The sequence below is a fragment of the Mirounga leonina genome, unplaced genomic scaffold (assembly GCF_011800145.1).
Source record: "Mirounga leonina isolate KUSES-001 unplaced genomic scaffold, KU_Mleo_1.0 Mir_170, whole genome shotgun sequence".
NCBI classification, from domain to species: Eukaryota; Metazoa; Chordata; class Mammalia; order Carnivora; family Phocidae; genus Mirounga; species Mirounga leonina.
Window position 1 is genome coordinate 10,471,586 of NW_023270433.1, and position 12,253 is coordinate 10,483,838.

The 12,253-nt window shown below is 58.8% G+C and overlaps 1 protein-coding gene across 1 annotated transcript in view; it reads left to right on the top strand.

Annotated features, from left to right (window-relative positions):
* NR5A1 (nuclear receptor subfamily 5 group A member 1) overlaps positions 1 to 11,311 on the top strand; it is a 19,591-nt gene extending 8,280 nt beyond the window's left edge. Inside the window, exons 4-6 of the mRNA XM_035016654.1 lie at positions 1,311 to 1,430; positions 2,997 to 3,144; positions 11,064 to 11,311. Coding sequence (XP_034872545.1) covers positions 1,311 to 1,430; positions 2,997 to 3,144; positions 11,064 to 11,311 — 516 coding nt within the window. The remainder of the gene's footprint in view (positions 1 to 1,310; positions 1,431 to 2,996; positions 3,145 to 11,063) is intronic.
* Positions 11,312 to 12,253: the final 942 nt, after the last annotated feature.

Sequence of the window (12,253 nt, forward strand, 5' to 3'; positions counted from 1 at the left end):
GTCCCAGGCTGCCCCCAGGGGAGGGGGGAAGCGAGGGGAGGAGGGGGCTCCTACCCCCAAGAAGAGAGAGCTAGTCATTGGGCGTTGCCAGTTTCCCTCAGGCCAGGGGCTGCCTGGATCTCTCTGGCCCCTGGGTTGGGGGTAGTTCCTCTGTGCTTCTCTGTGCTCCCTGTGCCTGTCTTGGGAGCACATATCTGTTCATCAGTTGCTCACTGACCCCTCCTCCGGGAGCCCAGAGATGGGCTGGACACCAGCCCTGCTTTCCCAGACCCCACAGGTACTGGGAGAGGCAGAGGCATGAATTGGCGCCATCAGATGTGGCAGGTGCCACAGCCAGAGGATGGCGAGGGCGCCGTGGAAGGAGGAGGGATTGGGGAGAGCTTCATGGGGGAGGTAACGAGCATGCCTGGGTGACCGCGCTGGGTCCTCTTCCATCCCTGGCAGTTTAGAGCACGGATCTGGAACCAGATGGAGCAGTGTGACTTCGGGCAAGTTACTTGACTGCTGGGGGTGTCTTCTCATCATAGACTGGGGATAGCAACTGTCCCAGCCTCCTGGGGTCATGGAACTGCAGCACAGCACCTAGTAGCTGTCATAGTTTGCACTCATCACGGGGCAGGCCCAGGGAGGGACTGGTGTCCATATCGTGTCTCCCTAGGCTGACCTGCAGTGCCCCGGGCAGTTCCGAACACCCAGGACACTGTAGAGGGTTGTGGACTGAGAAGGCCAACCGTGGCTCTGGCCTGGCTCTACCTCTTTGTGATCCCAGGAGAGTCCCTCGCCTTCTCTGGGCAGCAGATTTTCATTTAAACAATAGAGGTTTTGGCCAGAGGATCTCTGAGGGCCCTTCTGGCTCTGGCATCCCACGGTCCCGAGTCCCACTCGCCATGGTCACGAGCGTCCACTCTAGCTATACTAGAATGTTGTGACCCTCCAGGGCGGAAGGACACCCCCCCACAGGGGCAGTCCCTGTCCTTGCCCTGGGTGCCCCACTTTGCCCACTTCACAGATGAGAGAATCGAGGCTCAGAGGGCTATAGAAATTGCTTAAGGTCATACACCTTGTAGGAACAGAGCCGGGGCCTAAAGCCAGGCCTGTCTGAGTTCTGAGCACCTCCACTGGACCTTTTTTTTTTTTTTTTCCTCGATCCCTGCAGATAGGCACAAAGGGCACGGAGAGGGGAAGCGGCTTGCCCAGGTCACATACCCAAGCGAGCCTCAGAATCGTGAGCTGGGAGGGGGAGGGGTGAGAGGAAGGTCCTTGGCTGCACCTGGCTGGACCCTAGCCCCACACATGCCTCTTCCCTCCAGGTGGCCGACCAGATGACACTACTACAGAACTGCTGGAGTGAGCTGCTAGTATTTGACCATGTCTACCGCCAGATCCAACACGGCAAGGAGGGCAGCATCCTGCTGGTCACCGGGCAGGAGGTGACCAGACCCTACTGTGCCCCGTGCCATGCCCTAAAGGGTGCTTCCAAAATTCTGAGCCCAGAAGAGGTCCTAGGCCTCTCCAGGGCTGGCCCTGGGCACCCCGGTGTCAGCCCTTTCCCCAAGTTCATGCCCGACCTCCCTCTGACCAGCCCTGGCCCTGGCCTTGACAGGTGCCAGCCCCTAGGAAGCAGCTCAGGGATGTGGAGAGAGTCAGGGAGGCTCTTGGAGGAGGTGGTGGTGGCCCTGGGTCTTGAAAGAACAAATAGGGGTCGGTCAGGTCATAAAAGGTGGGGGGGGGGCAGTCCCACCCCCATCACAGCAGAGGGGACAGCACGGATGAAGGCACACAGGAGGATGTTTAGAACTGCTGAGTTACCAGAGGCTGCTGGTGTGTGGGTTTGGGGGGCCAGGAGCCCTGTGAGGTGAGAAGTAAGGCTGGGGACAGACCCTAAATCCTGAGTGGATGAAGGAATGGGCGAAGGAATTTGGGCCCCCCGCCCCGCCCCAGAGCAGGGAATTAGAAGCCCTAGGATAGGAGCTGGGAACTCCTGAAATCAAGCAGGGAGCCACGGGAGAGTTTTAAGTGAGGAAGGGCTCATCCAGGTTGTATTTGAGGAAACACACAGAGGGGGTGGGGTGGGGGGTGAGGAAGTCGAGGCCATTGTGGAATGCTGGGGACCTGGGAGGGGGCAGTTGAAGGAGGAGGACCCCCAACTGAGGGAGGAGGTGTGGAAGAAATGGAGGGAAGGAGGGAGAGCAAGAAGAGAGGTTGATGCCAGGGTCTAGGCTGGTGGGGGGAGCATCGATCCTGAGGGGGAGACAGGAGGAAGAGTGGTTGACAGGTGCTCTGGGGGTGGCGGTTGGAGGCTGAGGCCCTGCTCCGCATCCCCTATCTCCAACCCAGGCCCTTGGTCCTCGTGCTCCGTTCTCACCCTGGGTGTCTCAGGGCATCCAGGGCCCGGCAGTGCTGGTCCCAAGGGTGTGACTTGGAGGCCACCTGTGAATGCAGATAGGAGAGTCTGAGTATGAGCGTGTTCGTGTTGGCCTATGTCAACATGCGGCCGAAGTCTCTGAGGCCATATCTCGCCGCACTTAAGCATGTGGTTGCTGAGATCTGCCTGTCACCACGTGTGGGAACTCATACATGGGTGCGTGTCTGTCGCGTTACCTTGTGAGGTGACCATACACGGTCACCTGTGTGTGTGTGCATGTGTGTTCGCTTCATGAAATGGGGGGACCGCCCTGTGAGTGTGTCCGTGGGTGTGTGAGACTGGGAGCTGGGGTGTGGTCACATCCCCAGCCTGGGGGTCCACGTGTGGACGTGTGGGGCCCTGGGCAGTCCCGTGGCCGTGTGCACGTGGATGCGGGCAGACCAGCTCCGACCCTGCCCCGCACTCAGCACGACGTGGCGTTGGCAGCAGCCGTTTGCGTGACAAGGACCCTTCAGCTCTCCCTCTGCGCCCAGCTGCCCCCCCTTCCCCCCCCCCAGCTCCTCCCGCCCCCGGTCCCTAACCAGAGCCCCCGCCCCGCGCCGCTGACGCTGACGCCCGCCCGCCCGCGCAGGTGGAGCTGACCACGGTGGCCGCCCAGGCGGGCTCCCTGCTGCACAGCCTGGTCCTGCGGGCGCAGGAGCTGGTGCTGCAGCTGCTGGCGCTGCAGCTGGACCGCCAGGAGTTCGTCTGCCTCAAATTCCTCATCCTCTTCAGCCTCGGTGAGTGCGCCCGGCCCGGCCTGGGGCGGCGAGCGGGGGCGACGGAGGTGGTGGGCCCGGCGCCGTGAGGCTCTGCCCCGGGGGGCTCCGCTGGGCAGGGACTGGGCCTGTGGTGAGTAAGGGTAGGAGGGCACAGGCCTGGCTCTTCAAATGGCGGGTGTTTCCTCTCTGGGCCTCAGTTTCTCTGTTGGGAGGTACAGAGGACCAAGACAGTGTCTAGGATTTGCCCTCTGTGGGCAAATCGTACAGATCTGTATGAATTTGGTAAATCCCCGGCTGGAAGCCCCAGAAAAGTGCCCAGGTCACCTCCGGAAAAACGCCTGTGTGATTTCGGGAGCTTCTGTTCCCTGGTTCCCATCCTGAGGTCCCTATTTTCCCGGTTCCCTGCTCTAGGGGGGCCCAAATTCTGACTCTGGGCTCCGCACTCATTCATTCACTCATGTACTCATTCTACAAACATCTGCTCAGCATCTGCACTCTGCAAGGCACTGAGGACACAGGGTGAACAAAAAAGATCCCCAATCCGTATTGTCATGGAGCCATCCTTCTCTCCAGGGAGAGACAATAAGCGTGATATGATTAGTAAGCTATAGAAATGAGTGAAATGATTAGTAAAATGTATAGCCTGGAAGACTGAGCAGGGCGAAGGAGGAAAGTAAAGCAGGGAGGTGGCAGAGGGTGAGCCCAGTCCACCAGCCCCACTCCCCGAGTCAGGGGTCTCCCTCTCATTGCCCTCCTGATGCACCCAGCCCGTCCCGCTCCAGCCTCCACCCTCCTCGGGGCTCCCATCAGGCTGGCCTCCTGTCCTCCCTCACCTAGTGAGCCATCTGTGCCTTCCCCAGGTCCAGCAATGCTGTGAACATGAACGTGTCTTTGCTGCCAGGTGGCTCCCAGGCCGGTATAGGCCTCCACCTAGTGCTGCCAGGGCGGGGACAGAGATGGGGGACCCGGAGTGGGGAACAAGAGCTTTGCCTAGAAGGCTTCCTGGAAGAGGGGCATCTGAGCAGGGCCTTGGAAGATGAGTAGGAGTTTGCTGGAAGGATAAATCTTTTAGCAGAGGTGTAGATGGGATGGCAGGTCAGAACAGAAGGGCATGAATGCCTCATCACTTGGAGAGGGAGCAAGATTCAGATGTCATCTTTGTGGTAGATGACCTCGTAGCCCCAGTCTGGCAAGGGAGCGCCACCTGCCTGAGAGTGGGGAGAGCTGGGCAGAATGGGGGGTAATTAATGAAGAGTTGACCATGGGAAGCCCAGTCCTCAGGCTATGGCCATGTGACTGGGTGCCTGGGCCGGTCTCCTGACTCCCGCACAGCAGGCTGGTAGCTGGAGGGCTTCTATGCAAGGCTACGAGGCTTGGTAGGGGACAACCCTGGTGCGTCGTGGAGACAGAATCTTGGGCAGCCAGTTAGGAGATGTGGCCTGGAACCCATGGAGGGGCCTCAGGGGCCCAGGCCGGGCTGGCTTCAGCTGGGGGAAGCTCCCTCCTTCTTCCCTCCAGTGGTACCCACCTCCCAACCTTGTGTCTGTGAGCTGTCAGGCTCTGGGAACTGGCTCAGGCCAGAGCCATGCTGGTGTGTGGTTTGGGGGTGTGGAGACTCCAGGAATCATGTGCATGGTTGTGCCTTTGCATTTGTGCCTTTGTTTTCACACATGTGCAGACTATGAACTTTCACAGGCTTTTTACATGTCACGTTGTAGAAACAATCTGTATGTAATTGGGGAGTGATGCGAGATTTGGAGACATGAAGGATTTGGAGTGCACATAGAATTGGAGTGTGGGGCCCGTGATGGTCAGGGTGGTTTCTTGACATGACCCCCATCTAGAGGTCTCCAGGGAGGCCCAGAGGAGGGGTGGGTGGAGGGTGGGCTGCCAGCCACCAGCCTTCTTGGCCAGGCCTCCCCGTAGAGCAGATGCCATGGTTTGGCTTTCTAGACCCCCCCAGGGCCCGAGGCACACCCCCGTAGCCCCTGCCCCTCTTCCAACAAAGCCCTGGGCGCTGGGGACTGCCAGGCCCAGTACAGCTCTGGCCTCCAGCAGGCGAGAAATCCAGGACTTCTCCTTGTACGGGGTGTAAGGATAGCAGAGCCGAGCCCAGCCCTCTTCCCCCGCTCCGGGTGAGTGGCCATGCTCCGAAGCCTCAGTGCCGGCCCCTCCTTCTTGCTAGTCTTCCTCCTGTTTGCCAGAGTGGGTAGCTGGGGCCTGAGAGACAGGGACTCTCTCCCGTGCTTGTCTGGCATAGGCTGGAGGGGCCGGATGCAGGAGAGAGAGAGCGTGCATATATATGCATGTGTGTTCACACGTGTGAGGCAGGGAGGGACAGTGGTTAGGAATGGCGCCTAGGGACGGACCGCCTGCATTCTAAATCCGGACTCTCTCTCTGGCTGTGTGCCCTTGAGCAAGTCACTCCCCTCTCTGAGCCTCTATTTTCCCATTTGTAAGATGACCATCATAATAATCTTTAATTCGCTATGAGGATTTCATGAGGGAGTTCCCCCAAAGTGCTCAGTGCACGGTCTGGCCCCTTGGAATGTGCATCGGTGTTGTTTCTCTCCATCATTACCACCAGTGAGCAAATGAGCAAATGAATGAATGAAGTGAATGAATGATCAAGTCAGTCTCTGTCTTAATGGCTTCTGTGTCTGGCACAGTGCCTTATCGCAGGGAGGCGGGTCTGGCCGAGTTGGGTGGGGGGACGCCCAGCCCAGCAGGTTAGAAACTAACTCTAGTGTGGCCGAGTCTGGGAGGGGAGGAGGAGGAGGAGGCCCCTATGCCGGGGCCTGCCTGAGCTCCTGGGAGAACAGTAAGACAGGAGGCCAGGTGAGGTACAGGGGCTGTTGGGTGACAGGTTCCAGGTTCCAGGAGGAGCCTGAACAGGCCAGTGTGATCAGGGTTGGACCGAAGAGAAGAAACCACCCACACCTAAGATATCAAGGAAGGCTTCTTGGAGGAGGGGCCTCTGAGCTGGGCCTTGCAGTATGAGTAGGAGTGTTCTAGGTGAAACAAAGCAAGCGGCAGCAAAGGGCTGTGCAAAGGGATGGGGAATCCTGGAAGTCTGCTGTGGTTGTGGGTCAGGGAGGGGCTGAGCTGAGGAAGGCCTCGAATGCCAGGCCAAGGACCTTGACCCTTCCCTTGGGAAGGCTTTTCAGCTGGAGTAACATGATCGCATTTGCATTTTAGCAAGGTCCTTCTAGCTGCAGCATGGGAGAAGGATGGCAGGTGGCAGCCCAGAGCCCTGCAAGAGGCTAGCCCCGGGGCTGGAGTGAAGTGGGCAAGTTTGGGCAAGATGAGGGGGAAGATCTGCCCAGAGTCTGGAAGGGCGATAGGGCTCTCCCATGTTCCCCTCTGCCAGGCCCCAAGAATAGGTCCCCAAGGGACCTGGAGCCCAGAGAGGGACGGCCACTTGCCCTTGGACCTCCAGCTGGCACGCTGGGCATCACCTCCTTGGGCTGGGCAGCCTCATGCCCTGTGACGACTGTCCCCCCACTCCCCCCACCCCATCGCCTGCAGCCCCGTCAGCGCCTCCTGCCCGCCTGCCTCCGCAGAAGGGTGCCATTTGGTGTCTAAATAGCCGTCTCCCTGCAGGCGTGGAGGCAGGTAAGGAGGTTTAATTAAAATTAGTGCCTCTCTCCTGGCAATCGCGGTGTTTATGAAGATGGGCCCGGCTGGCATTGTTCCGGAGAGGACTTAATCGAAGCTTAATGGATTGACCTAACATTCGATTTCCTGACTCCCATTGAGGCGGCCGCTGCAGCATTCCCTTAAGCGTTTGCAATTTACCCACTGCTCCACGCCAACAAAAGGCGGCCTGAATAGCAGCCCCACTCGAGGGGCCATTGTGCGCGGGGGCGCCTGCCTGAGTCACCGCTATTGGGACAACATTCTTTATGCCTCGCTGGAATGAAAGGATTATTCAAATATTCAATTAAACCGTGAAAAGGGGGCTTTTCTGAGAACCTGGGGGCCCCCAGCTCCGCAGCGCTAGCAGGCTGCTCTCCGAGGTGGGGGTGCCATCTCCCAGCCCCCTCCCGCCTCCCACCTCCAGGATTGCTGGAGCTGAGCAGGCTGGGGGGACACGCCGGGCTTTTCTCCCCCATGCCCATCTCCAACCTGCGGCGTCCCGGGGCCCAGAGCTCGGCAACACAGATCAGGTCCGGTTCTTGGGCACCCTGGGAGGTGGAGATTCGTCTGCCCCCATTTTGCAGATGACGATGGGAAACAGCTCAGGGGAAGGGCCTTGCCCAAGGTCACCCAGCTGGTGGTGGAGCTGGGATTTGAACCCCCGACATATTAAGGGGGCACCTCCAGGTCTGGGTGTCCCCTGCTCCCGTGTCCCACGGAAGAAAAGCATGGTGTTCATGCTCTGTCACACCCGTTATCCCACAAGCTTCACGACAGTCCCTTTGGGTGGGGGGTGTGCAGGGAGGTGGGAGAGGGGGCATGACTTGACAGTGGTCTCCTCCAGGGTGAGGAGGAAGAGGAGTCTGGAGTCCAGAGTGGCCTCCAAAACCTAGGATCCCAGGGGTGGGGGCCCTTGGACAGGACTCCTGGATTGGACGAAACAAAGTTTTCACGTCCTGTCTCTCAGGAATTGACGTCCAAGCCTGACGCCGCCTGTGCTTACCCACCGGGCTTTGGAGCCAGGAGACCTGGATTTGCATCCAGACTTTGGCACCTGCTGGGTGTCCCAGGCATAGCCCACTGTCCCTGCGCCTGGGGGATGCCCTTCCCCGCCTGCCTGGGTGTCTGTGGGGATTAACTGAGCTATGCACGATGCCCAGCGGGTGCCTGGGAAACTGGGTGCACCTATATATAGTCATCAGGGCTTAACTGGTGACTGCTTCCTCCCCCCAGCCCTGTAGCCCACCGCATGGGGGCGGCGGGGGTCTCCAGTCTGCAGAGAGCTGAGAGATCCAGAGAACTGCTAAGAGTGGGGGCTGTCCCTGAGCGCTGTCCTTGTTCCGTACCCACCCCCTGCACTCCACCCCATTGTCCCTGGTACGGCGCTGCGGTGCTCTGGAGAACAGTAAATCCTGGTAAAGCCGAGGCTCTGGTCCCCCCAGCCCCCTCCCACTCCTGCCTCTACTGCAGCATCCTAGCCCATCCTCCTCCGCCCCCAGCTGTTTCCTCTGGGCCCCCTTACTGCTGTGTGGCCTTGAGCTGGTCCCTACTCTTCTCTGGACCCCCAGCCTCCTACAGTGCATTGCCAGAAGGCAATGTCAGGAGAATTGCCCAGCCTGGGTTGGGGGTAGAGGGCAGGGGGCAGTGGGGAGCAGTGGGGGTGGGAGGTGAAGGTAGACAGGACCCTATAGGATGAAAAGAGATTGGGACAGGGATGGGGTCAGTAGTCACCTCTTGTGCCTAGGAGGCCAGCTTCGGAGAGGGTGGGGGCTTCTTGTGACCTTTGAGTGAGTCTGGAGTAGTCCAGGCTAAGGAGCAGGGCTGCAATGCACAGTTGAACAGGTTGTTCACTGCACAAGGGCACCTAGGCAGATGATGAATAGGGGCTGACTTCCAGCTTGTATGCCCCTTGCCATACTGTCTCTGTGTACAAGGGGGAACTTTTTCGTAATTGGCACAAAGGTGCCTTAAGGGCTCATGGTGATCCTGGGGGAGGCAAGGAAGAAAATGACCCTGGCTCACTTACTGAAGGGAAGTGAGGGGGCCAGGGGTGGGGGTGGAGGACTGGGGCCAGATCCTGCCATACGCCTTGGGCCCAGCTCAGGTTTCCCTAAATCCAACTTTGGACAACACAGGCCTCAGCAGGCGCACCGGGGGCGGCTGGGGATCAGGGTTGCCAGGAGCATCAAGCCCTCCTGGCGCAGTGGGTGTTAAGAGGGATTAGAAGGGCCAAGGGCTGCACATGCTGGGCTCCAGACTCCCACGCAGCCACAGAGGGGAAGTGGACGGATGACCACTCCCTGAACCACCGGATGCTATATCGCAGGCCAGGCTGGGCTGGATTTGGGGGTGGGGGACCGGTTCTGTAGATTCCTGCTGAACCTCAGCTGCCAGGCAGGGCACCAGCTGGGGGTGCTGCCCAGGAGCTGAGAGATACCTGCCAAGCAGTGATGAGGACCTGAGTGACAAATTGACCCTCTCTGGGTGCCCCTGGGGTCCAGACACCTGTGCAGGCCCTGGCCCCCAAGCTCTTAGCCCTGCAAGGTGAGCATGCGCCATTCACAGAGGAAGAAGGCCTCTCAGACCAGGAGGGGCCAGGGCACAAAGCCGCAGCTCCTAACTGGTGGGCCTAGGATTTGAACCCCAATCGGCCTCATTCCAAAGACATTTTATTTTTCATGTCTTCACTGGACCTCCACTGGGCGTGCAGGAAGCACTGGTCACACTCCTCTGTCCCCGGCACAGGTGATTACCCGTCCACGCAGAGCTGATTGCCCTCGTCCCTCCCACAGGCAGCCACACCTTCACGTTTAACTTGGATTCCCTGTTTGTCCCTGTTCTTACATAATGCGCATGCTTCTGTACAAGCATTTTTAATTTATGTAGACGACTTTGCCTTGTGGATCTCATTCTGGATCTTCCTTTTCTGTTTTTTCCCACTGAGCTCTATGCTTTTATTTTTTTATTTTTATTTTTTTTTAAAGATTTTATTTATTTTTATTTGAGAGAGAGAGAATGAGAGACAGAGAGCATGAGAGGGAAGAGGGCAGAGGGAGAAGCAGACTCCCTGCCGAGCAGGGAGCCCGATGCGGGACTCGATCCCGGGACTCCAGGATCATGACCTGAGCCGAAGGCAGTCGCTTAACCAACTGAGCCACCCAGGCTCCCCTGAGCTCTATGCTTTTAAAGATCTGTCCGTTTGCTCTGTGGTATGTCTGCTCCACTGCGTCTGTCTACCTCGCAGGACCCCCTGGGGAGCACCTCCCTAGATGCTGCTTAGTAAGCCTCCTCGTCCCCCATGGCCCCACGAGGGAATCTCCTTGCGGTACCAGAGGCTCTTGGTCGGTCACAGGGCAGACCAAAGGAGTGCCTGTCGCCCTCTAGAATAGGGCCACCAGTGTGTGAGCCTGGCAGCTGGGAGATGGGACCTTTGCAGTCACAGCGTGCTTGCAGCTGATGGTGCTGATGGTGACCACTGTGGGGATGATGGCAACAGGATGGTTTTTTTGTTTTGTTTGTTTGTTTGTTTTAAGTAGGTTCCACGCCCAGCGTGGAGCCCAACGCGGGGCTTGAACTCATGACCCTGAGATCAAGACCTGAACGGAGATCCAGAGTTGGATGCTTAACTGACTGAGCCACCCAGCTGTCCCCAGGAAGGTTTTGACCCTGGGGCTGGGGATGGTGTTGACCATGGTGGGGTGAGAGTAGGGGTAATAATGGTGACATACTGGCCTTCTTATGTGCCAGACACTGTTCTCCACGCACTTTCCACTGACCAAGTCCCTGAATTCTCCCGACAATCTTATGAAGTAGGTACTCCTGTCACCGTTTTGCAGGAAATTGAGAAGTTGAATCCCATGCCCAGGGAGATAGCTGCTGAGGTTGGGGTGGTTTTGGAGGGGATGGAGGTGTTCCTCGTGACCAGTGGGATAGTGGCAGTGGCAGTAACGATGGTGACAGGTAATCGTGCTTGGGTGGGTGATGGTGGCGGCGGCCGTGTTTGGGACACCTGCAGAGAGGTTAGCATTGGTGACCGCCGCTGACAGTCGGGTGGATGGTGGCGGCAGTGGCCACATTTGCGAGGGACACGGGGCGGTCAATATCGGTGACTGCTGCTGGTGGCCGTGCTCCCCAGCCCCGGGGATGGTGGCTCCGGTGGCGACGGGAGGCCCGGCCATGTCCTTGATGGTGGCAGCGCCCCGTCTTTGGTGCTTCTGGGGGATGTTGGTGCTGGTGTTGCGGGTGACCGCAGCCGATGTGCTGGGCCGCCGGTGGTGACAGAGCTCCTCCCTTTGCAGATGTGAAGTTCATGAATAACCACAGCCTGGTGAAGGACGCTCAGGAGAAGGCCAATGCCGCCTTGCTCGATTACACCCTGTGTCACTACCCGCACTGCGGGGACAAGTTCCAGCAGCTGCTGCTATGCTTGGTGGAGGTGCGCGCACTGAGCGTGCAGGCCAGGGAGTATCTGTACCACAAGCACCTGGGCAACGAGATGCCCCGCAACAACCTGCTCATCGAGATGCTGCAAGCCAAGCAGACTTGAGCCTGGGCTGGGTGGGGCCGGGCCTGGGGCCAGGCTGGGGGTCGCAGCCACCCCCAAGGCCCTCCAGATGGTTGAGTTTATTCTGCGACCCAGGAGCCCCACCCTGTAAGGCCCTCTGCCCCTGCGCTCTCTGAAGCCCCGTGTTTGGGAAGCTGGGTGAGGGGGATGGGGCCTGGCTGAGGTAGGGCGGCCCCACGGGCACCTGCCTGCCACTCAGAGGGCCCCAAGAAGGCGGCTGCTAAGCACCCCCTCCCCCTCCCCTTGCTCCCAGCTGTCTGTCCTGGAGTCTGGAAGCACAGGTCCAGGGAGGAGGTTCGGGATTCCCTGGTGGGCCTCCACGTCCCTTGGGTCAGAAGTCATCCCTTTCCCCTCTCCGGGGAACAGAAGCAGAGAGACGTTGAGGGGGCATCAACTGGGGGAGAAGAGAGGGTCTCCAGAACCCCCTCCCAGAGACCAGGAGGGAAGCCCTCTGTTTTGTGAACTAGGAGTCACTGAGTTTGCCAAGTTGGTCAGGCACCGTGGGGCCTAGAGGACACTAGGGGGCGGGTTAGGACCAAGCCCTCCTCCCTAGCCCTTACACCCCATCTGACTTGTGCAGGGGAGAACTCTGACATGCTATCTGAAAAGAATTTCACTACAATCCGCTCTCTCTATCCCTCTCCCATCGGAGGAGAAGTTTCTATCTCTCTGCCACCAGGGAGCTAGAACGTTCTAGCCCCACCCACAGTTGGCCAGCCCAGGCTGGTATGTATCTGCAAAGGCTGTAGTCAAGAGGTTTGTGGGTTTGTGGGTTTTATTTGTTTTTTAATCTAGTACTCTAGATATCTTTGAAAGGTGTGTATGTGGCGGGGCAGGGGATGGATTTGAGGATTGAGGCTGGGACTTGGGGATTAGCCCCAAGTACAGCCCATGGTTTCCCTCCAAACACCCGCATGCCAAGTA